The sequence below is a fragment of the Sus scrofa genome, chromosome 8, assembly GCF_000003025.6.
Source record: "Sus scrofa isolate TJ Tabasco breed Duroc chromosome 8, Sscrofa11.1, whole genome shotgun sequence".
NCBI lineage: Eukaryota > Metazoa > Chordata > Mammalia > Artiodactyla > Suidae > Sus > Sus scrofa.
This window is the reverse complement of record NC_010450.4, coordinates 132,098,773-132,125,314: the sequence shown is the minus strand read 5'-3', so window position 1 is coordinate 132,125,314 and position 26,542 is coordinate 132,098,773. Positions and strand designations below refer to the sequence as shown.

At 41.1% G+C, this 26,542-nt stretch overlaps 1 protein-coding gene across 1 annotated transcript in view; it reads left to right on the top strand.

Moving 5' to 3' along the window:
- PTPN13 (protein tyrosine phosphatase, non-receptor type 13) overlaps positions 1-26,542 on the top strand; it is a 165,256-nt gene that overhangs the window by 75,111 nt on the left and 63,603 nt on the right. Inside the window, 12 exon segments of the mRNA XM_013979051.2 lie at positions 1,750-1,969; positions 7,532-7,606; positions 7,723-7,897; positions 9,265-9,360; positions 9,363-9,417; positions 9,657-9,795; positions 10,943-11,095; positions 14,975-15,157; positions 18,971-19,133; positions 23,715-24,132; positions 24,270-24,367; positions 26,263-26,319. Coding sequence (XP_013834505.2) covers positions 1,750-1,969; positions 7,532-7,606; positions 7,723-7,897; positions 9,265-9,360; positions 9,363-9,417; positions 9,657-9,795; positions 10,943-11,095; positions 14,975-15,157; positions 18,971-19,133; positions 23,715-24,132; positions 24,270-24,367; positions 26,263-26,319 — 1,832 coding nt within the window.

Below are 26,542 nucleotides of genomic sequence, written 5' to 3'. Positions count from 1 at the left end.
AAGATGGATCTTAACATCCAAATAGAATACTCACCTCATCAGGTGAGTAGAATTAGAATTCAGGGGAAAGCCTGGAGTTAGGGGAATATATATATAATTAAGGCCATGTGACTACATCAGGTCGGGTAGGTATGGAGTGTATATGGAGACAAGAAAAACCTGGAGGTCTGGGCACTGTTGTGGTCCAACATTAAGAGACAGAAAAGAAGAGGATCCAGCAAGCACCTAAGAAGCAGGAGCCAGTAAAGTAGAAGGAAAATAGAAAGAGCATGGTTTCCAGATGTTTAAGAAGAGAAAGGATTGAGCAGCTATGTTACATGATGCTCTGAGGTCAAGTAAAATGAAAATTGAGAATTATCCTTTGACTTTGGTAACACAGAGGGCAGTCATTTTCGTGACCTGTTTTGGTGGAATAGTAGGGACTCAAACTATTGGTTTGAGTCTGAGAGAGTGGGAGATGGCATGGAAGGAAAATTAAAGACAGTTTAGAAGTGACTTACTCTAAAAGACAGCAGAAAAATGGTATGGAATGTAAAAGGATTTTTTTGTTGTTCTAAGTAGAAACTAGTACAGCTCGTTTGTATCTAATACGAATAAGCAAATGCACGGAATAATTGATAGATGTGAGAGGTAATTGCAGGAACCGGGTCTTGGGGAAGAGAGGGGAGGGGAGGAATCCCATGCACAGGAGAGGTTTGGGACCTGTATGAGTGTGCAGGAGATCCGTCCGTTGTAACAGAAAAGACAGCAGAGCACTTGGAAGTGGATTTGGAAAGTCTGGCCATAGAGGTTAAGGAAGTTATTTCCTGATCGCTGCTTATTTCACCAAGAACATTGAGAACAAGTCATCAGTTGGGAGAGGATGAGGTGGAAAGTATTGGAGCTTTGAAAAGAAAAGAGAAGGAAGAAAATATGAAATAATTCTCTCAGCTTGGTTCTGAAGTTTCATGAGAGTTGAGGTCATATGCAGAGGAGTGGTTTTTAATGATGGCCTTAGAATTCAAGCAATGCAAGGACAGAAGATTAATAGCGTAGAGTCGAAGAGTTTTTTGACGGAGAGTGTTAGAGGAGTGAGCTAGGACAAAGAAGATTAGGTAGGGTATTGGAAGATAGAAATGGGAAGTTTTGGCGGTGGCGCATTTGCTGTTAGCAGCCTGTCTGACCATGGGAGTAAATTGCTGGCTGACGTGGGGCAGGCCAGGGTGCTGGAGGACTCCTCAGTCTCTGTAGCACCACGGTGAGTGACGACAGCAGCGGTGATGCAGAAGAAGACTGAGTCAGGCATTTGTATTTTTAAAGCACACAGGAGACCTGACCGGGAGGACAATGTCTAGAGCAAAGCAGAGCAGTGAATATGGTAGATTTCATAACATGCACTTCAGGGAAGCTGAGGGCTACTGGAGGAGGGGCCAGCAATGATCCGGAAGCTGAAATAAAAATTCAGAGGAAGGTGCAGGATTATGAGGATAAAAGAGCCCCTGTCAGAGGACTGTAGGGGAAGCAGTTTTCAGAAGATGCTGGGATGTTCAAAGCAGAGCTGGAGGATATAGATCCTACCCCCTGAAAATAGGAGGCCATACTATATTAATACATTAAAAATGGGACCGAAATGTTACTACAAGGCTTCTGCTGAGATGAAAAATTAAAATGTTTTAATTCTTGATATCTTAACATGTTTTTTTTTCTTGATTAGACTTAAAATAATCGTTTTCTTCCCAACTCTTTTTTTTTTTCTTTTCTATATGGCAGACAGTATGAAACACCCCTTGAAGGCAGCTTAATTAATCAAGAGATCATGCTAAAGCGGCAAGAAGAAGAAATGATACAGCTGCAAGCCAGAATGGCCCTTAGACAGTCTCGGTTGAGTCTGTATCCTGGAGACACAATCAAAGCTTCCATGCTTGATATCACCAGAGATCCCTTAAGAGAAATAGCCCTAGAAACAGCAATGACCCAAAGAAAACTGAGAGTAAGTTGATTCTCAGGTTATAGCATCTAAACTTGGTTTCACAGTGAAATGTTATATAAAGTACTTTTTAAAAAATTCTTTAGGTATCCTGAAGTTTCCTATAGTTGAAACTGAAATCTCATATTAATTTCTACTGGTGTTAAATGTCTTTTTTTAAAATGATACTCTAGGAGTTCCCGTCGTGGCTCAGTGGTTAACGAATCCTACTAGGAACCATGAGGTTGCAGGTTCGATCCCTGCCCTTGCTCAGTGGGTTAAGGATTCGGCGTTGCTGTGAGCTGTGGTGTAGTTTGCAGACGTGGCTCAGATCCTACGTTGCTGTGGCTCTGGAGTAGGCCAGCAGCTATGGCTCCGATTCGACCCCTAGCCTTGGGCAGGAGCGGCCCAAGAAATGGCAAAAAGACAAAAAATTTAAAAAAATAAAATGATACTCTATAATTTTTGAAGGAATTTTACATTTTTGAAGAAAGTTAAAAATTAAAATAGGATTTAAGGTTATCAAGAAATGTGTGTTACATGGTGTTAAAATATCTTGGTTGATATTAAAATAAATATTTAGCTGTTCTCATGATTTCATTTTTAAAATAACGTTAGATAGATTTAGACTATATTAACTGTATATTTTTAAAGTATATTCATGATCCTTAAAGTAAACTGGCTTTATTTAATATTATGGGGGATTATTTTTTAATATTCGGAAATTTATTACCCTACAAACCAAGATCAGAGATAGAGTTCAAGATTGGTTCAGAAGCTCAAGAATGCTGTCAAGTGCGTTCTATCTTTCTGCTCTGCCATTCTCGGGATTTTGACAGTGGTTCTTTTTATGTTAAAAGATGACTGCCTTAACTCCAGACGTCATATCTCCGTTACAGAATATCCAAAAACAGGGAGCAAATCTACACCCTGTGTCTGTGGGGCATTTTTCTTTCATGTGTTTTGTTGGTTAATTTTTCTTTCAGCATATATCCTCTATGTTTTTGTAAACATGAGCTCAAAATGAATGTAGTCTTTTCTCATGTAAAATATCCTGAATATTCCACCCCTTTTATGATATCGCTGTCAAGGTCTGTTAAGTACTCCGTTATGTGACTTGCCCTGCACCGTGATTTCCTTTATCGGTTTCCAATCACCGGACACTTGAAAGTTTCTAATTTGTTGTGGCTCTTGCAAGCAGTGCTCTGATGAACCTCCTTCTAGCTAAATCTTCACAGGTAACTTCCTCCAGGTAGAATAGTCAAGGCGAATACCTTTTAAGACATTTGATATGTATTGTCAAATTCCCTTTAAAAGTTGTTCCAGGAGTTCCCGTTATGGCATAGTGAAAATGATCCAGCTGGTACCCATGAGGATGCAGATTCAGTCACTGTCCTTCATCAGTGGATTAAGGATTCAGTGTTGCCATGAGCTGTGGTGTAGGTCGTAGACGTGGCTCAGATCCCGCGTTGCTGTGGCTGTGGCATAGGCTGGGGCCTATGCCAATTCGACCCCTAGCCTGGGAACTTCTATATGTCATACCTGCAGGCCTAAAAAGCAAAAAAAAAAAGAAAGAAAAAGAAAACGTTCCAATTTATTTTTCCTGTGGTCATACCTGTTTCACCATATTCTTACCAACGCTAACATTGTCATTGCTTTTTTTATCATCACCAATTTGATACATGAGGCAGTATTTATTTGTATTTTTTATTTGTATTGTTCCTTTACAGATAATTCTTCAAAAGCAAAATAAATATTAGTAAAAATGATAAAATCTAGAATGAATTTTTCCTTTTTAGTTCCACACTAAGAAAGTATATTATCCTATTCTGTTTTGGGGTTTATTGCTTATTTCAAAGACTTATCTTAAAAGCATTTCTCTCATAGTTTTATAAGAAGAAACAGTATTGCATGGTGAAAAATTAACACTGAACTACAAATTAGAAGACTTGGATTCAATTTCTAATAATTTCTAACAACATGACTTTCATGTACATATCATTAGATACACATCTCATGCTTTTTTTTTTTTTTTTTTTTTTTTTTGCTCTTTTTAGGGCTGCACCCATGGCATATGGAAGTTTCCAGGCTAGAGATAGAATCAGAGCTGAAGCTGCCAGCCTATACCACAAAGCCACAGCAACTCGGGATCCAAGCCTTGTCTGCAACCTACACCACAGCTTACGGCAACGCTGGGTCCTTAACCCACTGAGCAAAGCCAGGGATCAAACCTGCATCTTCGTGGATACTAGTTGGGTTCATATTACTGCTGAGCCACGATGGGAACTATTCATGCTAATTTTTAAAATGTGGTATTGGGTAGTGATTTATAAGACAGTGTTCAACTTTAAAGTTATTAGATTCCAATAAAATATAACTTATTTTAAGCTGAAAAGAAGAAATTCAGTAAAGCTTCATTAGTTTATCATTTAACCAATTTTATCAAAATTAAATAATAGGATATACAAAAAAGCATGGGCCTCCAACAATAAAAGGCACATATAAAGCATAAAGGGCACACACACATATCTTTTTCCTAAACTATAGTTTCAGTGAACTAACGCAGAACTTTGGCTCGTTAGAGAATCATAAGTGGTAGTCTTTACCTTTATAGTTTGCCAATGTTATTGTTTGTCACTTAAAAACCTGTGTTTTCTTTCAGTTAGCAGTTTCTGGCTGTTTTTAAAACATTCTTTTTTCACCAGAGGCATGCCGTGTATATATATATATATATATATATATATATATACACACACACACACACACACACACATTCTCTCTCTCTCTCTCTCTCTTTGTATATATATATATATATATATATACATTCACATTCTGTACACACACACACACACATTCTCTATATAACTAGAGAGTTTAACTATTAGTCATTTTGACCACATGGTATTTTTTCCTAAAAAGAACAACATGGATATATATATATGTGTGTGTGCATGTATGTATATATATACTTTCTTTTTCTTTTGTCTTTTAAGGGCCACAGCCACGGCGTATGGAGGTTCCCAGGCTAGGGGTCTAATTGGAGCTACAGCTGCCAGCCTACACCAGAGCCACAACAACACCAGGTCTGAGCCACATTTGCGAACTGCACCACAGCTGACCGCAACGCCAGATCCTTAACCCACTGAGCGAGGCCAGGGATCAAACCCACAACCTCATTGTTACTAGTCGGATTCGTTTCCACTGCACCACGATGGGAACTCCAAGATGGATATTTTTTTTTATTATTACTCAATGAATTTATTACATTTATAGTTGTACAGTGATCATCACAATCCAGTTTTATAGAATTTCCCTCATCGCATCCCCCACCCCCCAAACTGTCTCCTTTGGAAACCACAAGTTTCTCAAAGTCTGTGAGTCAGCCTCTCTTCTGCAAAGAAGTTCAATCTGTCCTTTTTTCAGATTCCACATGTCAGAGATAGCATTGGATGTCGGTGTCTCATTGCCTGACTGACTTCACTTAGCATGATAATATCTAGGTCCATCCATGTTGCTAAACATGCTGGTATTTCATTCCTTTTAATGGCTGAGTAATACTCCATTGTGTATATGTACCACATCTTCTGGATCCACTCCTCTGTTGATGGACATTTAGATTGTTTCCATGTCTTGGCTATTGCAAATAATGCTGGCAATGGACATTGGGACACATGTGTCTTTGCGAGTCATGCTTTTGCTCTGGATAGATGCCCAGGAGTGGGATTGCTGGATCAAATAATAGTTCTATTTTTAGTTTTCTGAGGAATCTCCATACTGTTTTCCACAGTGGTCACACCAATTTACAATCCCACCAAGAGTGTACGAGGGTTCCTTTTTCTCCACCCCCTCTCCAGCACTTATTGTTTGTAGACTTTTGGATGATGGCCATTCTGGCTGGTGTAAGGTGGTACCTCATGGTGGTTTTGATGTGCATCTCTCTAATGATGAGTGATGTTGAACATCTTTTCATGTGTTTTTGGGCCACCTGTATGTCTTCTTTGGAGAACTGTCTGTTTAGATCTTCTGCCCATTTTTTGATGGGGATGTTTATTTTTTTGGTACGGAGCTGCAGAGGGTGTTTGTAAATTTTGGAGAGTAATCTTTGTCAGTCGATTCATTTGCAAATATTTTCTCTTATTCTGTGGGTTAAGATGATATATTTTTGAGGCTGAAAAAGAGTACTGCTATTTGGAGGAACAGCTTCACAGTTGAATTCTTTCTCCAAACATAAATTTTTAGTTAATTTCTTTGCTGTATTATTTATGGTACAGACCCATTTTAATGTTCACACTCTGTTGCCTTAGTTGATCTGGATCAGATTCTATGTTTCCCATAGCAGGCCATTTCATTGCTTCTATTCTGTTTCTCTTCTCATTTAAAACGTGTCCTGTTGGCTTGTTGAATATTAACAAATGCTTGATGTTAAACTTTTACTTAAATGGTATCTGTCACATGTTTCACACCTGGTTGATTGGATAGAATTCCCACATCAAGCGACCAAATGAAATGAAATGAAAATTCATTTCAACAAAAATAAACTCCATTAACCCCCCCCATTAGTTTAAACACGTGCATGCACGAGAGTACACCCCCATCACAGACACCACCCACCTTTGGCCCCAAGATTAGCCCTGTGTTCGTTCTACTTTTTGCCCATTGGGACATATCCTTTCCGTCTGTTCTGAATGCTGCCCCTTCCCCTGGAGTCTGACGTGTTTTAAGTTACCTCACCAGTTCTTCCATCTGGGCCGAAAGCCCTGGCTATAGAAGAGGTAAAGGCAAAGAGTAGACAGAGAAGCAGTAAATGCAGAGTGTTCCCCAGCTCCTGAGATACTCTTTTCTTGCTAGAGGCAACAATGGGAGATAACCTGTGCTATCCCTGGTTGTCACTAGTTAGAACAAAAAACTATAGCATTCCAAGAACTTGATTACAGGTGGATGTGTCTTTTGTAATCACAAAGTAGATGTTGTCCATCAGCTGACTTGTTTTAAGGCAAATTGAATATCCCTCTCCAAAATAATGAGATTCTGTTCAGTCACTTTACACATTAGCAGTGTTAGACCAACCCTTCTATGAGTTTGATAAGTCTGTATTACTTCAGTAATTGAGACTGCGTTTTTTTTTTAACATTTGAGAATCTGAGTCACCCTGGAGTCCCCAAAATGAAAACTTTATAAAATGATCTAAAGCACCGCTTTATATTTCACATCAATGGTAAAAAACAGAGCTAAGGTAAAACTTAGTGTTAAGATATATGTTCCATTCCTGTTCTTGATCAATTCCACTTTTTTTTTTTTTTTTTTTTTTTTTTTTTGCTGTGCCCTAGGCATACAGGAGTTCCTGGGCCAGGGATGGAACCTGAACCTCAACAGTGACAATGCCAGATTCTTAACCAACTGAGCCACCAGGGAACTCCATCTACCATACTTCTTCTTTATTGAGAGTTTTTACATTTGTTTCAGATCACCTAGTTCTAGTATGGTGGCTTTACATGTGGTTTGTTGTTGTTATTACATTATTTTTCTTTCAAGGAATGAGCTTGAATAAATGGTAAAGACTATTGATTCTGCTTATGTGATTCACAGAATTTCTTTGGCCCTGAGTTTGTGAAAATGACAATTGAGCCATTTATATCTTTGGATTTGCCACGATCTATCCTTGTAAGTAATAAAACCCCTGTGTGCCACATTGAGAAAGTAAAATTCAGCAGTGATTTTTCTAAAGAGTTAAAATTTAATGTTTCCATTAAGAGCTGCTCTTCATTTTTCAATTGTAGACCAAAAGAGGGAAGAATGAGGATAACCGAAGAAAAGTCAACATTATGCTTCTGAGTGGACAGAGGCTGGAACTGACTTGTGACACCAAAACTATCTGTAAAGATGTCTTTGATATGGTCGTGGCCCACATTGGCTTAGTGGAGCATCATCTGTTTGCTTTAGCTACCCTCAAAGGTACCGAGACACTGCAAATTCAGGGTACAGTGTGGAACCTTGACAGCAAAACGACTTCGTATGCCTGTTGTGCCTGACCTTGTTTTGGGAAATATTAACCACACGGGTGTGTCAGCCCCGAGAAGTGGGAGTTAGCAGCTCCCTTCCTTTTCCTAACTGCTACATTGTTTTAATAGCCGTGTCTTTTTCATTTCTTCTGCCCCTGACCGTGAAGATTTTTCTTTGGCATTGGCTACATAAAAATAGATTTTAATCATTCTCTTTTGGGGACTATTATTTTGCCTACACGTGTACTCTAGAAATTAGTATTCTGCTCATAGGAATTTGAATACATAGCAGGACTCTATCTCTGACTCTCTAGATCAGTTTCTTCAGCGGACGATCCTAGAAACATACAGTATCTTTTTAAAATGTCAGTGGATGACTGAAAACAAGTCCTTCCGCATGTTTTTGAAGCATTACGTCGACTAACCTGTGTGACATTCACACCCACAGTGGTCTCCGGGCACAGCTTCAGCAGAAGCTGCTACTGTTTATCAGTTAGAATTGCCATAGCCACAGGGAACCCTTTGGATTTGGGTTTTAATAACTATTTCTTTAATAAATTAGTATGTTTCTAAGTTACTCTTCACTATTTCAGATACCTATAACAAATAATAGCTAGTATTCATTGTGCCATGTGCTTGTAACTACTGAGTGTTTTACATCCGTCATATCATTTGATCTCCTAAAACAACCCTAAAAAACACAAATTAACATGATCCTCATTTTTCTTTTTTTTTCTTTTCTTTTTTCTTTTTGGCTTTTGGCTTTTGTCTTTTCTAGGACTGCACCCGAGCATATGGAGGTTCTCAGGCTAGGGGTCCAATCAGAGCTGTAGCCACCAGCCTACTCCAGAGCCACAGCAACTCGGAATCCAAGCCGAGTCTGCAACCTACACCGCAGCTCACGACAACGCCGGATCCTTAACCCCGAGTGAGTCAAGGAATCAAACCCGCAACCTCATGGTTACTAGTTGGGTTCGATAACCACTGAGCCATGACAGGAACTCCCTATTCTGGTTTTACAAACAACAAAATTGATGTCTAGAAAGGTTAGATAATTTATTCATTATCACTCAGATGGTAGATGATGTGGCCAGGAATTTAGTCCAGGTCTGTCTGTCCCCTGAGCGCTCATTTTAAAGAGACTGAGCCATATTGCCTCCCATCCATATACAGTGCCTCAGAATTCCCTGCCATGGTTCTTAACAATCCTGTTTTATTCTGGTGTGAAAATATTTTGTGCAAGTCTGACTTTAAAAAAATGAAGAAATTAAAACATGAAAGTATTTTTATTTCATCTCAGTGTTTCTCATTCTGTTTTAGACAATGAATATTTCTTTGTTGATCCTGATCTAAAATTAACCAAAGTGGCCCCAGAGGGATGGAAAGAAGAACCAAAGAAAAAGAGCAAAGCCTCCATTAATTTACTTTGTTTTTCCGAATTAAATTTTTCATGGATGACGTTAGTCTGATACAGTGAGTACACAAGAGTTTCTGTGTTTCTTTTTTTGGCTCCTGGTCTTTTGACCCTTTTGTTTACTGATACTGAAATGTTTGATTATCAGTGGTAGTGTCTTCTTTATTATAAAAGAAGTATTTCTTTCAACCTAGTTATACATCTTGGCAACTAAATTTATATGCCAATAATAAAAATCACCCCAAGATTCAAGGTCAAAAGCCAAGATGTTTTGGGTGTGTTTTATTTATTTTCCCAGACATACTCTGACCTGTCACCAGTATTATCTTCAGCTACGAAAAGATATCTTGGAGGAGAGGATGCACTGTGATGATGAGACTTCTTTATTGCTGGCATCCTTGGCTCTCCAAGCTGAGTATGGAGATTACCAGCCAGAGGTAGGATTTATTTTGTTTTCTCTAGGACCAGTTTTTCATTGGCATTCTTACCCTCAGCATAGTTGAAGACTGAACCTGGAGTTCCTGTTGTGCCGCAGTAGAAATGGATCCAACTAGGAACCTTGAGTTTGGGGGTTCGATCCCTGGCCTCGCTCAGTGGGTTAATGATTCGCACTGCTGTGCGCTGTGGTGTAGGTCGCAGATGCAGCTCGGATCCGGTGTTGCTGTGGCTGTGGTGTAGGCCGGCAGCTGTAGCTCTGATTAGACCCCTAGCCTGGGAACCTCCAAATGCTGTGGGTGTGGCCCTAAAAAGACTGAATCTGGTTGAGGTGTTTGCTGCTTAGATCTAGAGATTTCTGAAACTAGTTTGGTGTCTCAAAATGACCAAGTTCCCCATGTATGTTGGTTATTTAAAATCATACAGTGTGGGATTTCTTTTTTTTCTGTTTAAAAACTATGCTGTTCCAGAGTTTGGGGACACCTAGCACTTGCCCTTCCTTCTCCTCATTTCTAACTAATAGCTATCAGACATGAGCGTTATCAGCCAAATCTGGATGAAAGGGGTCTTCCATCTTCCACATAGACCCACGCAGTGATGGGCCGTGAATCTAGCAGAGCTCACTGCATCAAGAACAGGTGTTTGAGGCCAAATGTCCCTGAATATCGGTGAACCTAAGAGAAATCAAGAAGCAAGAGAGACTGTGCACCTGAAGCAGCACCCTTCACAACATGAAGCTTTGACCGTGCTGACATTTGCCCTTTGATGCCAGTCTTCCCTCAGATTTGCCCATCAGTTCAGTCATTCTGCCTTCCTGAAAGAGAAAGACTGATGCATCTCCTCTAACACTCACTCCTCAGAGAGAAGCAGAAGTACTTGTCTCTTGGCAGAGGCAAGAACTTTAAGATAGGACAGAGAGGGATAAACAGGGTGCTGCTGGGTAGCACGGGGAAGTACATTCGGTATCCTCTGATGAACCGTAATGTAAAACTGTATGGGAACGAATACATGTATGTATAACTGAATCACTTTGCTGTGGAGCAGAAATTAACACAATATTGTAAATCAACTATATTTGAATAAAATGATTTTTTTAAAAAAGGAGGATGAGGAAAAATTAGAATTGCTTATAAAAACTCTCCTTTCTAGGTTCATGGTGTGTCTTATTTTAGACTGGAGCATTATTTGCCTCCCAGAGTAATGGAGAAACTTGATTTATCCTATATCAAAGAAGAGCTACCCAAATTGCATAATACCTATGCAGGAGCTTCTGAAAAGGAGACAGAGTTGGAATTTTTAAAGGTAAGCCTGCAAGATTACAAATGACAAATCGTGTCTTTTTTCAAAGTAAGCCAGAAGTGGAGTTCCCGTCGTGGCTCAGCGGTAACGAATCCTACTAGGAACCATGAGGTTGTGGCTTTGATCCCTGGCACCTTGCTCAGTCCAAGATCTGGCATTGCCGTGAGCTGTGGTGTGGGTCGCAGACGCGGCTCAGATCCCGCATTGCTGTGGCTGTGGTATAGGCTGGTGGCTACAGCTCCGATTCAACCCCTAGCCTGAGAACCTCCATATACCATGGGTGCAGCCCTAGAAAAAGGCAAAAAGACAAAAAAAAAAAAAAAAAAAAAAAACAAGCAAGAGGTGTTGGGAGAACATGCATCCAAAAGCTTAGGTGCCAATAACTGATGCTATATGCATTATCTCATCTCATTTATTCCTGACTAAAACTGTGGTGTTTATTCTCATTTTGTAAAAGAGGGACCTGAAGCTCAGAGAGGAAATGTAATATTCCCAAATCAATGACTGGTATGTGCAACAAAATTGTGATTTTGGAGTTCCCGTCGTGGCACAGTGGTTAACGAATCCGACTAGGAACCATGAGGTTGCGGGTTCGGTCCCTGGCCTTACTCAGTGGGTTAAGGATCCGGCCTTGCCGTGAGCTGTGGTGTAGGGTGCAGATGTGGCTCGGATCCCGAGTTGCTATGGCTCTGGCGTAGGCCGGCGGCTACAGCTCTGATTGGACCCCTAGCCTGGGAACCTCCATATGCCGTGGGAGCGGCCCAAGAAATAGCAAAAAGACAAAAAAAAAAAAAAAAAAATTGTGGTTTGAACCTATATCTATTTAGCAATGGATTATATGCTTTTATCCTATTTCATAGTCTCAAAATTAAGATACATTATAAAGAAGAAAAATTGGATTTTGCGACTGGCTGGATAACAGAGGCAAATTCAGACTGATTCTAGAATTGTTTTTCTTAAAAAGTTTAAAATTCAAATATATATATATATACACACACATATATATATATATTTTTTCCCCCATTTTAGGGCCGTACCTGCAGCGGCGTATGGAAGTTTCCAGGCTAGGGGCTGAATCAGCTGTAGCTGCCAGCCATAGTCACAGCCACAGCCACAGCAATGCGGATCTCAGCCATGTCTGTGACCTACACCACAGCTCATGACAACCCTGGATCCTTAACCCACTGAGTGAGGCCACAGGTTGAACCCACGTCCTCATGGATACTAGTTGGGTTCTTTACCACTGAGCCACAAGGGGAACTCCTTCTATAACCTCTTCTAAAATAGTCTTTTCGCTAACACTAACTCACATAGTGGGACGGGGGGTCAGGAAAATGGTTTATATTTCTAGTTCTGCCACCAGCTTCCCATGAGATCTCAGATACATACATAAAAGTGCATTTATGATCAGAAAAGATAGTACCATGTAAACTTCCAATGTGTATAGCAAATATAACGTTCTCTTGAGAAAACCTTGAGATGGAGAACATTCTCCTCGTTCAGCTCCCCAGGATGTCTGCCTTAAATTTGCTCATAGAAAGGGAGCCAAGTTTCCCAGCCCTCTGAGTATCCATGAAGGGGTTTCATTCACAGACTTAAAGCACCTTGAATTTAGGATTCATGGTAAGAAAGACAAGGTACTTGGTTTGTTTAAGTTTAATATCTTTAAATATATGTTTAAAGATATTAAATTAGGCATTCCCATTTGGTGCCGCAGAAACAAATCTGACTAGTATTCATGAGGATGCAGGTTCAATCCCTGGCCTTGCTTAGTGGGTTAAGGATCTGGCATTGCCATGAGCTGTGGTATAGGTCAGAGATGCAGCTCACGGAGTTCCCATCATGGCGCAGTGGTTAACGAATCTGACTAGGAACCATGTGGTTGCAGGTTTGATCCCTGGCCTTGCTCAGTGGGTTAAGGATCCGGAGTTGCCATGAGCTGTGGTGTACGTTGCAGATGCAGCTGGGATCCCGCATTGCTGTGGCTCTGGTGTAGGCCAGTGGCTACAGCTGCGACTTGACCCCTAGCCTGGGAAGCTCCATATGCTGTGGGAGCGGCCCAAGAAATAGTAAAAAAAAAAAAAAGACAATAGAAAAAAAAAAAAAAAGATGCAGCTCGGATCAGGTGTTGCTGTGGCTGTGGTGTAGGCCAGCAGCTGCAACTCCAATTCAACCCCTAGCCTGGGAACCTCCTTTTGCCGTGGGTGCAGCCCTAAAAAAAAGACAAAAATAAAGACATTTGGAGTTCCCATCATGGCGCAGTGGAAACAAACCCAGCTAGGAACCATTAGGTTGCAGGTTCAATCCCTGGCCTCGCTCAATGGGTTAAGGATCCGGCATTACCATGAGCTGTGGTATAGCTGCAGATGCGGCTCAGATCTGGCATGGCTGTGGCTGTGGCATAGGCTAGTGGCAACAGCTCCAATTGGACCCCTAGCCTAGGAACCTCCATATGCTGCAGGTGTGGCCCTAAAGACAAAAGACATGAAAAAAAAAAAAAAAGACATTAAATTATGTATTTTTTTCCTGTTGTTCCATTTTTATACTTGTAGGAAGTAAATATCAAGTTATATTTTTTTTCTTAATAAAGGCAAAAGGCAGATTAGCACAGTGCAAAGAATTTGCATAGGGATTTTTCAGTCTTGCATTGGAATTCTTTTTTTTTTTTTTAGGGCCACACCTGCAGCATATGGAAGTTCCTAGGCTAGGGGTTGAATCCAAGCTGTAGCTGACGACCTTCACCACGGCCACAGCAACTCGGGATCTGAGCTGCATCTGTGACCTACACAGCAACACCAGATCCTTAACCCACTGAGCACGGCCAGGGATCGAACCCGCAACCTCATGGTTCCTAGTCAGATTTGTTTCTGCTGCACCATGACGGGAACTCCAACAACACTTTAGGTTTTTTCACTTTACCTATTGAAATATGTTAGTACTTCATTGTGGTTTTAATTTGTAGTTCCCTAATTACTGTTATTTTGAACATCTTTTCATGTATTTGTCTTTCATATAACTTCTTTGTTGAAGTGCAACTTTTTTCCTTTTTTATTTTCGCCATGTCCATGGCACATGGAAGTTCCTGGGCCGGGGCTTGAATCTGAGCTACTGCAGTGGCCTGAGCCACTGCAATGACAACACTAGATCCTTACCCGACTGTGCCACAGTGGGAACTCCTTTTGCCCTTTTTTGAATTAGGTTACGGGCTCCTTTTTGTTGAGAAGTATTTGTTCTTTATATATTCTAGACACATTTCCTTTATCAGATAATAGATGTAGATGTAGATATATATAAATATTTATCTCCCAGTCTCTGGTTTGCCTTTATGTTTTCCAGTCATTGACTTTTGAAGAACAAACATTACTAATGTTAATGAAGTTTCATTTTACCAATTTTTTCTTTTGTGGATCATGCTTTTTATATCCCATCAAAGAAAAAAATTTGGTGGGTTTTTGTTTTTGTTTGGCTATTTTTTAGGGCCACACCTGTGGCATATGGAAGTTCTCAGGCTAAGGGTTGAATCACAGATGCAGCTGCTGGCCTACACCACAGCCAAATCCACAGCAACACAGCAGGATCCAAGCCGTGTCTGCGACCTACCACCACAGCTCACGGCAATGCCAGGTCCTTAATCCACTGAGCTAGGCCAGGGATCGAACCTGCAACCTGATGGTTCCTAGTCGGATTCATTTCCGATGCACCGAGGTAGGAACTCCATGTAGCACAGTTTCAACCCCTGACCTGGGAAGTTCCACATGCCATGGATGCAGCCGTAAATAAACAGACTGTCTTTTCCATATTAAACAATGTTGACCCAACTTCTGTATCTTTAAATCCCTTTACGCCAAGATGCATTGCTATGTAACGATAATATTCCAACAGGTGTGCCAAAGGCTGACGGAATATGGAGTTCATTTTCATCGGGTGCACCCTGAGAAAAAGTCCCAGACAGGAATACTGCTCGGAATCTGTTCTAAAGGTGTCCTTGTGTTTGAGGCTCACAATGGAGTTCGCACCTTGGTCCTTCGCTTTCCCTGGAGGGAAACCAAGAAGATTTCTTTCTCCGTATGTCCGTTTTAACTTCTCTCGGTCCTGTGTTTAAGTAGGCATTGTCACTTTCAAAGGTAACCTATGAATTGACTTTCCTCAAGTGAACTTGAGACCCTAGCATTTAGTAAGGCTTCTGCGTCTTAGTACTGTTTAGGAGTAAGGAGTATTGAGATTCTGTTTGTTTCGGGTTTTCTCAGGAAGTGATTTTTAAAAAGAATTCTTCGCTAGTTATATGCTCAATTAACTTTAGTTAAATTGCAATCACGTTGACTTCTCTGTTAATTCTGAACTTACTCTAGGGTGCTGATACTTCTCTCATAGAGAAACCCGCTAATGTATTTAAGATTGATAATTATCTTAACCACAGTGAGCTTCGTCTGGCCCAGAAGTAGGTCCCTCACAGCAATTGTATTTGAAGCTCAGTGGTCAAGAGATTTATTGGATTTTATGAATTAGCCCCAGGACTTTCTACGGTTTTCAGTTTTAGTGTATACTCTCTGGAGATAAAGTTAGGAAAGTAATTTTTAGAAAATCATGTTTATGAAAGATAGCGAACTATTTAAAGGCATATTTTGATTTTGGATGTGGTTGGAAAATCTGAACATTGACGTGCAGTTAGCAAACCATAGAGGTAAAAATCTGTTCAGGTATTTGTTTTTCTAATGGTATTCAGGCATTACCGCCACCTTTAGCTTATATTTAGGCTGAAATATGGTCTCACCAGACCAGTGTTTATAGGATGTACTATCAAGGCCCCAACTAACTCTGAATAATCTTTAATCTAGAGACCTTTGAAGTCAGTTCTAGACTTGATGGTTAGTTGGTTGTTTCCTTTGAAACACAGCGGTACCGCAAAGATTATCAGACAATTATGTTTTCTCTCTGGAAAGCCCAGACCCTCCTTATCTTCCCAAGATTGTCATGACCAGGAAATAACCTAGGTTTAACTTACTTCACCAGTGGAAATGCTGGCCGAGCCCCTGCCTAGAGGAAGCTTTAATTAAATACAAACCTAATTTGGACCAGCTTTGAAAAGGCAACAAATCAAATAATCATCCAACATTCAGCTCTTTGTCATGTGCCAGCTATCACATCAGCTCTGTAATAAAGAATAGAACTAGGTATGATTAGCTCATTTTTAAATATCTCCAGTAATGAAGCATAGACATTTCCCTGCAAACTTCCTGTGCTTAACAGTGCCTGTTTATCCTGACTTCTTTCTCTAACACAGAACTCTTTTTTAACTCTCCTTTTTTCATTCCACTAGCCTCGGGGAGATGAAGAAGTCTCCCTGCACCCTTCTCATCTCTTCCAACTTAATTCCCTTAGGCACATTTCTTGCCCAGTCCACATCCTTGGGAATTACTTGATAGTGGTTAAGTGCAATGTTTATTAGGGGAAAATAAATTCCTCAACAATTTGAAGATTTTTTTTCTTTTTAGGCCTACACCCGTGGCATACGGAGGTTGCAAGGCTAGGGGTCAAATCAGAACTGTAGCCACCCACCTCATCACAGCAATACTGGATCCAAGCCATGTGTGCAACTTACACCATAGCTCACAGCAACACCGGATCCTTAACCCACCAAGCAGGGCCAGGGATCGAACCTGTATCCTCATTGATATTGGTCAGATTCATTTCTGCTGTGCCACAGTGGGAACTCCAACAATTTGAAGAATTAACAGGTATACGACTGGTAGTCAAAATACTACTATGGTGGAGTTCCTGTCTTGGCTCAGTGGTTAATGAATCCGACTAGGAACCATGAGGTTGTGGGTTCAATCCCTGCCCTTGCTCAGTGGGTTAAAGGTCCGGCGTTGCCGTGAGCTGTAGTGTAGGTTGCAGACGTGGCTTGGATCCCGTGTTCCTGTGGCTTTGGCGTAGTCCAGTGGCTACAGCTCCAATTTAGCCTCTAGCCTGGGAATCTCCATATGCTGCAGGAGCGGCCCTAGAAAAGGCAAAAAGACAAAAAAAAAAAAAAAAAACTACTATGGTGCTACTATATCTTTAATTCCTCTCTAATACTTGCTGATTTCCTTTTTTTTTTTTAGCAAAGAGAGAACAGAGTCCCTGAGATTTCATTGGTAGCAACATCTAGCTAGAATTTAATAGTCTTATTTTGTTTTTAAGATCAGGAATTATGAAGATGGCAGTGGCATGAATGAAATTTGAGTAGTACTTGGTAATTATATCTTCTGTGAGCCTACCAAATTTGACTTATCTGTGCCAATGTCTGCCTTTGACATAAAGACCAGGGACATGAAAGAGAGGGCATGGTAGGCGTAGTAGACAAGCCAAGAGCTAACTGAGCTGAAGCAGGTCTCCAGGCGCATGAGTCTTAGATCCCTGACAATTGAATGTGGTCTTTTAAGGCATGTGGATCACTACAAGCCTTACCAAAGAGGCTGCAATATTTCAGGATGTCCTCTTGCATAAGAAGTGTCTGATTTCATGACTGGAGAAGAGACTGTGGTTGCCTGATGGGAGGGGAGGGGGAGGGATCGGAGCTTGGCTTATCAGACACAACTAGAATAGATTTACAAGGAGATCCTGCTGAATAGCATTGAGAACTATGTCTAGATACTCATGTTGCAACAGAAGAAAGGTGGGGAAAACTGTAATTGCAATTATACATGTAAGGAAACCTGACCCTGCTGTACAGTGGAAAATAAAAAAAAAATTTTAAAAAGTGTCTGATTTTTAAGAAACAGGGAGATAAAGTTGATTTACGGTTCCTTTCCTGAATTTGGCAGGAATCACTGTCGCTAAGCATCGGTGTGTTTCATCTCACAGCCCCGCCGTCCCGTTATTCAGCGCTCCCACATCCCAGGGTTTTCCTTCACGTTGCACATCTTCCATCCCAGGCTTCATGCCGCCAAGACTTTTCTTGGCTGAATCACAGCTCTTCTTAGTCCATGTTAATATCAGATTTCGGTGAACTTCGTTTTCTTTATCTGAAGGAAGAGAACATGTATTTCTTGCAATTTCTTTCCAACCGTTTTGGTGATTGTTACCCTTGCAGCAACTCAAATTATCAGTGATCTCATTAAAGGAAACTGTTTTCCTTGCTGGCGGCTGGTATATAGTCCGCACAGTCTGATTTAGGCTACAGTTTCTTAAAGTGGCAAATAATACTAATTTCATATATTTTCTGAATTTTTAGTCATACAGGGTTATGTTTTTTATACTTATATGATATAGATCAAGGAATATTCACACCTAATAATGTGAATTAAAAATAGCACCTCTTGGGGTTCCTTTCGAGGCTCAGCAGTAACAAACCAGACTGGTACCCATGCGGACGAGGGTTCGAGCCCTGGCCTCACTCAGTGGGTTAAGGATGGGGCGTTGCCGTGAGCTTTGGTGTAGGTCGCAGACTCAGCTCGGATCTTGGGTTGCTGTGGCTGCGTCATAGGTCGGTGGCTATGGCTTCAATTTGACCCCTAGCCTGGGAACTTCCATGTGCTGTGGGTGCAGTCCTAAACAGCAAAAAAAAAATATATATATATATATAGTATCTCTACTTTCTGGAGTTCCTACCATAGTGCAGTCTATTAAGAATTCCAACTGCAATGGCTTAGGTCACTGTGGTGGTATGGGTTCAATCCCCAGCCCGGCACAATGGGTTAAAGGATCCGGCATTGCCACAGGTGCTGCTTGGGTTGCAGTTGCAGCTCGGATTCAGTCTCTGGGCCGGTATCTTCCATATGCCACAAATGGAGCCATTAAAAAAAAAAGTATCCTAGATATTAATTATCGTTTCTAGAATTTGGTAATAAAGTGATAAGGAAAATATCCTAATTTTAATATGCTTGGTTAATATTTTAGAAGAAGAAAATCACACTGCAGAATACGTCAGATGGAATAAAACATGCCTTCCAGACAGACAACAGTAAGATATGCCAGTACCTGCTGCACCTCTGCTCTTCCCAGCACAAGTTCCAGCTGCAGATGAGGGCAAGGCAGAGCAACCAAGATGCCCAAGATATTGGTAAGGAAAAACAGACTGTCAGATGCCTCCAGGGTAAATGCATGATTTTTGTGGCAAACTTTAAAAGAACGTTAATGTTTTTAGGATGAAAGCGACAGGGTGGGTGATGTTAAATGACTCCGCCAAGCAGTCACATTCATAAAGGGGTCATAAATGAAGCCGAGGTGGCGGACTTCACGCTCAGTCTGAAAGCAACACCCTGGGTCCGTCAGGGAGTACGCTTTGAACTATTGCGTGCTCATTGCTAGGCTAGATGAAGTAAATGTTATAAAAGTTTTAGTCATACACTGTACCCGTGGTAAACATACACACTGGAGAGACCAGACCAACATACGTGACACAATAACACGCAGTAGAGGGTCGGGTTTAGTACCATCTCTGTGATCGACACTCAGGGAAGGGGCGTTCAGAAGACGGAGTAGGCGAGTGGCGGCACTTGGATTGGAATCTGAAGGACAAAAATAATGAAGGAGGTTGCGGAGAAATGGAAGGGCTTTCTGGATGGAGGAGAGAAAACAGGAAACAAGACAGGGCGGAGAAGTATGCACCTAGGACGCAGAAGTTACCTGCCACACGTGGGGTGACGGATTTCAGTTTTACTCAGGTGCATCCCTGTACTGAGACTGACAGGCGTAACCACAGTGCCCCATGTAAGTCCTCAGGAGAGCGGTTTCAGCTCCTTTTGAAAAGGAGCCAACACAGGAAATTTAGCTCCGAAAATATCTCAGTCAGAACTGAGATATTTAAAGCTTATTCTGCAAGACCACAGGTACAGATTACAGTTAGAGAATCTATTCTGCTTAGTAAATTCTTAGAGACTTCAGTCAAACATTCCTATGTTTTCAAAAATTAAATGGAATCGCACTGATGGCCTTTGCAGTAGCGTCCTACGAATTCTTCATCTGAGCTCTCTCACGTCCTAAAATCTTATGCAAAATACGTTCCCTGTAGGTTCAGACTGGGGTGATGGCAGCCTATGAGTAGATGTTTCTCAGCCTTTTAGAATCAAGATGGCCGGGGCTGTACGCTTATTAAAAATGAAGATTCCAGAACCCTACCAAAGACTGCGTGAGTCACAGTCTTTGGGCATTAGGTCCCTGGAAACTGCATTTTTAACAGACTTTCCTCAGTAATGATTTTTATGCACACTAAAATAGGATAACAGTTGTTGTAAAATGATCTCATTATTTCTTTTCTTTCCCTGCTTTGCTCTGCTAAAAGATGTGTATGCTCTTACGTATTTTCAAAGTGGAGTGAAGCATCGAACTTACGCAAGCTCTCTGTATTCCTCCTTGGACTAATATTCTACTCAGTACCAACCGGCGTTGACCAGTGGAAGTTTACGTCCTCAGGGACGGGGTAACAGTGTAAGAGTTTTCGTCCTCATAGAGGTGCTGCAGTGTAGGAGTCCCAGGGCGAAACCGTGAGGCCAGCCTTCCCCCCTCAACATTTCGAATCATACCTTGTGGTAGTCAACAGCATGAACCGTGGGGCAAGGCTGCCCGTGTTCAGACCTCGCTCTATTCCTTGCAAGCTCTGGAACCATGGACAGGCTGCTCAAACTCTCTACCTTAGTTCTCCATCTGTAAAGTGGTTATAATAATGATCATACTGACGTGGTTATTGTGAAGGTGGAATGAATTCCTACCTGTTCAAGTGCCTGGCATGGAATTACTGTAGAATCAATATTCATTACCCCATCATCGTCGCCATCATCAACCTTGTTTTAGCACTGCTACCGTGGTCGTAGTCGCAGGAGCAGTAGAATAACCTGAAAAAAGTCATTGATTTTTGGAGTCTCACTTTCTTCATCTGTGCAGTAGGAATGTTCTACCCTCTCTCACTTTTGCCCCTAGGAGCAGAGCAACTGTGTATCATTAAACTCATACGTGGGAGGACTTTCTGATGGTATTTTCTGCATCTGTCCCCTGATTTTGTTAATAAGCCTTCTAAGGAATTATTTTCTACTTGGAATCAGCTTAGAAGTAATTACCTGCCTACTTAACTTTCTGTAGTAGACAAGTGAAAATAACTGTGTTATCTGTTGGAGGTTGATGATTAACAAGTGTATGTTGCTTCTTTAGAGTCATAGAACGTGAGGGCTAGAAAGAACCTTAGAGGCTGTTAAGTCCAAAATTTGACTGATGAGGAAATAGGTTCAGAGGAAAGAGTATCTTACTTAACTTCATACTTAGAGATTAGAGGAGGCTGGAACCTGACCTCTTAATTTCCATCTAGAACTCTTTCTATCGCTCAGTTTCCAAAAAACTAATTTGCAAGGAGTTAAGATTAATAATCATTTACTGAGCACTTATTACTTGTAAGACACTATACACTAGGTGCCATGGATTAACAAAAATAAATGAAGCCCCTGTCCTCAAAAGAGCATCCAATTAAGTTGATATAAGGAAATCCAGAGCAAGTGCAAGGACCGAACAGTAGCACCGTGTGGATTACAGACTTGAGTGTTGAACTAGCAAGCCTCTGAGTTCAAATGTGAAACACTAATCATAGGATGTGATTTCATTCCAATGTCCTTTCCCATCCAGGCGGTCCATGTTGGCATCCACTCCAGGTGAAAGGTGGTAGGATTTAAGTTCTCTCCGGGAATAAGCTGTGTATGGATTTGAAAAGCATAACCCTTTGTGTTTACAAAACAGATACAGCTTAAACTGAACCAGCTGTCCCTGTTCCTGCCAAAGTTTGGTCTACATTTTCCTTCAGGGTGAAGAAATCTACTAGGTGTGAAGGCATTTCCTGGTAACTCAATCTGTGTTAGACTCAGTTTTGTGTCTTTGAATAAAGTCTGCTCTCGGAGTTCCCGTCGTGGCTCAGTGGTTAACAAATCCGACTAGGAACCGTGAGGTTGACGGTTCAATCCCTGGCCTCCCTCAGTGGGTTAAGGATCCAGCGTTGCCGTGAGCTGTGACGTAGGTCACAGACGAGGCTCAGATTTGGCTGTGGCTGTGGCGTAGGCCGGTGGCTGCAGCTCCGATTCGACCCCTAGCCTGGGAACCTCCATATGCCACAGGTGCAGCCCTAGAAAAAGGCAAAAAGACAAAAAAAAAAGAGAGAATAAAGTCTGCTCTCAAAGTGAAAAAGTAGAATGACTGTTGTCTGCTCTATTAAAAACTCTAATTTTAAGCTAAATATTCTAGGAATTTTAAAACCAGAGCCTATTATTATTATTATTATTATTATTATTATCCTGTTTTAACCTGGTGTCTACTTCTCCCTCAGAGACAGAATGTTGAATTTTCCTGGTGGCAGTGAGACATGTTTATTCTTCACTCGGATGCATAAACACTAAGGAGCTTCAGTGTTTTCCTCTCTGTTTATGCCTGAGATGAAATTTGGTCATTAATCTTCCTAGGAATTAGAAGATAAATGAAACAGAATCTGTAAAGATCTAAATGAGCAACATTTGCCATTCTCTTTAAAAACAAGGTTTTGCGGCTGTTTTCCTAGTGGTCAGGCTGTATTCCCTGTTCCCTGCAGAGTGCGACGCAGGCTGCTACTTTCTGTGGGGAGAGGGAGCTGGGGCCTTGTGAGGTGGATGCTAATGCATGAACAGCTAGCCCATTTGAAAGTCTGTGCTTTTGGTCCTTTATGTACATGAAGGGATTTTTAGTGCCCAAATTCTGGGATGTGGTGCTTTCCTTTACAGCCTCCATTGTTCAGAGACTGACATGACATTGTTTCTCACAAGCAGTCACTTGTTATAAAGTATCTCTAAATTTAGCCCCCCCCAAAAAAGACTTTGGATGTGTATTTAGGGGAACCCCAGCTCTTTAGTCATATTAATTAGCAAAAGAGATAAGGCAGGTGGTATGTGATTCTCCCAGGGCTCCTGTGCCTCAGTTCGATCATGAAAAGTCAGCAAGATGGGAAGGCGGTTGTGGCATAGCAATGAAATGACAAAATTTGCCGTGGAAGGTTTGGGTTTGGTTTGGGGGGATGCTAATAGTTTCACTGAGACATAATTCACATACCACACAATTTATCCACTTAACGTACACAGTTGAGTGACTTTTAGCACATCCACCTTGTTAACAGAGTTATACAAACATCACCACAGTCTGCCATAAGCTTTTAGAAATATAATAACTTTTTCTTTGGGCAAAGCGCTCCTCTGCTGAGCTTTTTTCAGGCGTGATCTCACCTGTCCAGATTTCATCTCTCCCTCTCCCCATCCTTGGTTTGCTGGTATGTTAGCAGAGACACTACTGAGGTCGAAATTTTCTCTGTGAAATGTCTTTCTCCTTTCTAACTGAAAACTGTAATTGGGAATTTGGGGTCAGCAAGCCTAAGTGGAGTCTGAACATTATTAGATCCAGGAAAAACAGCTGATGAGGTGGAGATGCTGACCAGCCCTGGCTGAGAGAAAGCCGCAAGGATGGAGAGATGGTAGGAAAACCAGGATCTTCCAACCTCCTGGATTCCACCCTCTGAAAGCTTCCTACTTATGCTGGCAATCAAAATGGTTCAAAACTGCATGCTGTTTTTTACTTATTAAAATAGCTCTTCTCATAAAGGTTCTACGGTGTTTCCATCGTGTAAAGCAATCCTATTTCCTTGTAGAGAGAGCTTCGTTTAGGAGCCTGAATCTCCAAGCAGAGTCCGTTAGAGGATTTAATATGGGACGAGCAATCAGCACTGGTAGTCTGGCCAGCAGCACCCTGAACAAACTTGCCGTTCGACCTCTGTCAGTGCAAGCTGAGATTCTGAAGAGGCTCTCCTGCTCAGAGCTGTCGCTTTACCAGCCATTGCAAAACAGTGCAAAAGAGAAGAGTGACAAAGCTTCCTGGGAGGAAAAGCCTAGAGGGATGAGTAAATCATACCACGATCTCAGTCAGGCCTCTCTCTATCCGCATCGGAAAAATGTCAGTGTTAACTCGGAATCCCCACCACACACCCTTGCGGAGTTGGTAGGAAAACCGTTTCACCAGATGGCGAGATCTGATACAGAATCTTTGGCAGGATTCGCAAAACTTAATAAGTAAGACTATCATTAATCCAAACTACGTATTTGTAAATTCTACATTTCGTCCTTGTGTTTTTGTTGTGACGTTTTATTATTTTCACCGTGTTTTTTACATTGACGCTTCCCCTCCTACCTTCCTTTTCCCTCTTCAGTTCAAAGTCTATTGCAAGTGTAAATAGAAGTCCTGAGAGGAGGAAGCCTGAATCCGAATCCTCATCCTTTGAAGACCCTGGTCACGCATGTGCTCTAGGTCAGCATAAGCATGCTTACCTTCTTCCCCACACCTCATGCCCATGAGGAAGTGAAGGCGGTAACGTCCATCGCCAGGAAATTATTTTTGGGTCTGTGCTCTCATTGCCCAAACTCTTTGTGAGTGTCAATGTTTAGGCCACTTAACGTGTCCCGGGGCACATCCAAAATTGATTTAACAAGTGATTGCCTCAGGACTCCAATTATTACTCAGCTTTCTCTTGGTCACAGTTAAAAGCCACGACAGCTCTACCAGAGAACCCAGACAGTCTGGTGCTACGTTTTGTAAGGAAAAGTTTATTTAGTGTTCTTTCAGAATGGCGCCGTCTCTAGAAAGAGAGTTTTATGAAACATGTGCCCTGGTTGTCAGGTAGGAATTGTTAGTTGATTTAAGCTGTCTCAACTTCTCCCACCTAGCCGGGGCCTGTGAACTCTTTTTTAAGTAGAGCTAGACATTGTGTGCGTGTGGAAACACTCACTACCATATAATTAAACAGTTGATTCCTGTTTTTTTCTGCATCACGGGAATCTTTTAGAAGAGTAGCTACTTAAGTGCCATGGTTTGAAGGATTACTGAAAATGAGGATCAGCTGAGACAAGAAGTTAACAAGGATACCAAACAATACTAATCAGCTCGCCCTTAGAACTAGGTTTGATCATTTAACCCCAGTTACACAAAGTTAAAAACTTAGATTTTGCTATCAATCATTGATTAAATTCAGTTGGCTAAAAAGAACTTGAAGCAGATGAAAGACTTTTTTATCCCTGGGTGTTGAAAATAGTCTGAAAAGACTAATTCAACCTTTTAGAAAATAATTTGCAAAATGTATTCATATATAATGGGATCTCTTATAGAGTCTCAGCTATTTTTATTAGGAAGACTGTTCTACATAAAAATTCATCAAAGGAGTTCCCGTCGTGGCGCAGTGGTTAACGGATCCGACTAGGAACCATGAGGTTGCGGGTTCAATCCCTCGCCTGGCTCAGTGGGTTAAGGATCCGGCGTTGCCATGAGCTGTGGTGTAGATCACAGGTGTGGTTCAGATCCCGCGTGGCTGTGGCCCTGGCGTAGGCCGGTGGCTACAGCTCTGATTGGACCCCTAGCCTGGGAACCTCCATATGCTGAGGGAGCGGCCCTAGAAAAAGGCAAAAAAAAAAAAGAAAGAAAAGAAAAAATCATCACATATCAGATGTAGAATAGTAAATATCCCATAGAAAAATACAAATAAAATAAAACTCAACCACGAGGGAAATTTTATTTTCTGTGTTTTTGATAGGTTATTCATTCTTCCTAAATATTGAACTTCTTTTAACATTTAAACAAAAATGCTTTAAAAAAAATTTTTTTTTTTTAATCTTTTTAGGTCCATAGCTGCAGCATATGGAGGTTCCCAGGCTAGGGATCCAATCAGAGCTGTAGCCACTGGCCTGCACCAGAGCATAGTAACACAGGATCCAAGCCAAGTCTGCAACCTACACCACAGCTCACGGCAACCAGATCCTTAACCCACTGAGCAAGGCCAGGGATCGAACCCGCAACCTCATGGATACTAGTCAGGTTCATTAACCACTGGGCCACGACAGGAACTCCAAAACGCATTTTAATTTCATCATTTCCTCTAGGACATATCAAAATATCTTTGCCAGAAACAGTACATTAGTGTTTAAATTTATTCAGCAAAACAAGTTGGTATGCTTAACTTGCACATTAAAAGTAGTTTAAAAAAAAGAAAAAAAAGTCCATTGTGGGAAGACATGTTTTTCTGATTTTAAATAAAAGAAAATGTTACTGCCTTAATGTTTTATTGATTTTTATGAATTTAGCAGAAGAAATTTCTTCTATATCCAGTATCTGACCATTTTTTAAACTGTCTAATAATTTAATTTATACCACAGGAGTGACTTTGCATAGTTCTGGAAATTCTTCAGCCCAAGTACCCTTAAAAGAAAATGGTAGGTTTGCAAAATGTTTTTCGCCTCATTTCCGTTGTATTTTTTCTCTTGTACCTCATAAGATAGTCTTGGGCCTACTAATGAAGAGCTTTTAATTCCAGGCCAAGGATTTTAGGCCTTACGGTGGAGTCACAGGAGAGGTGTGTTTTTCATCATCCTGGTGATGTGATGGGACCTGCAATTTAGACTAATGTTGATGAACTGGAGAACGACACAGTTGAGA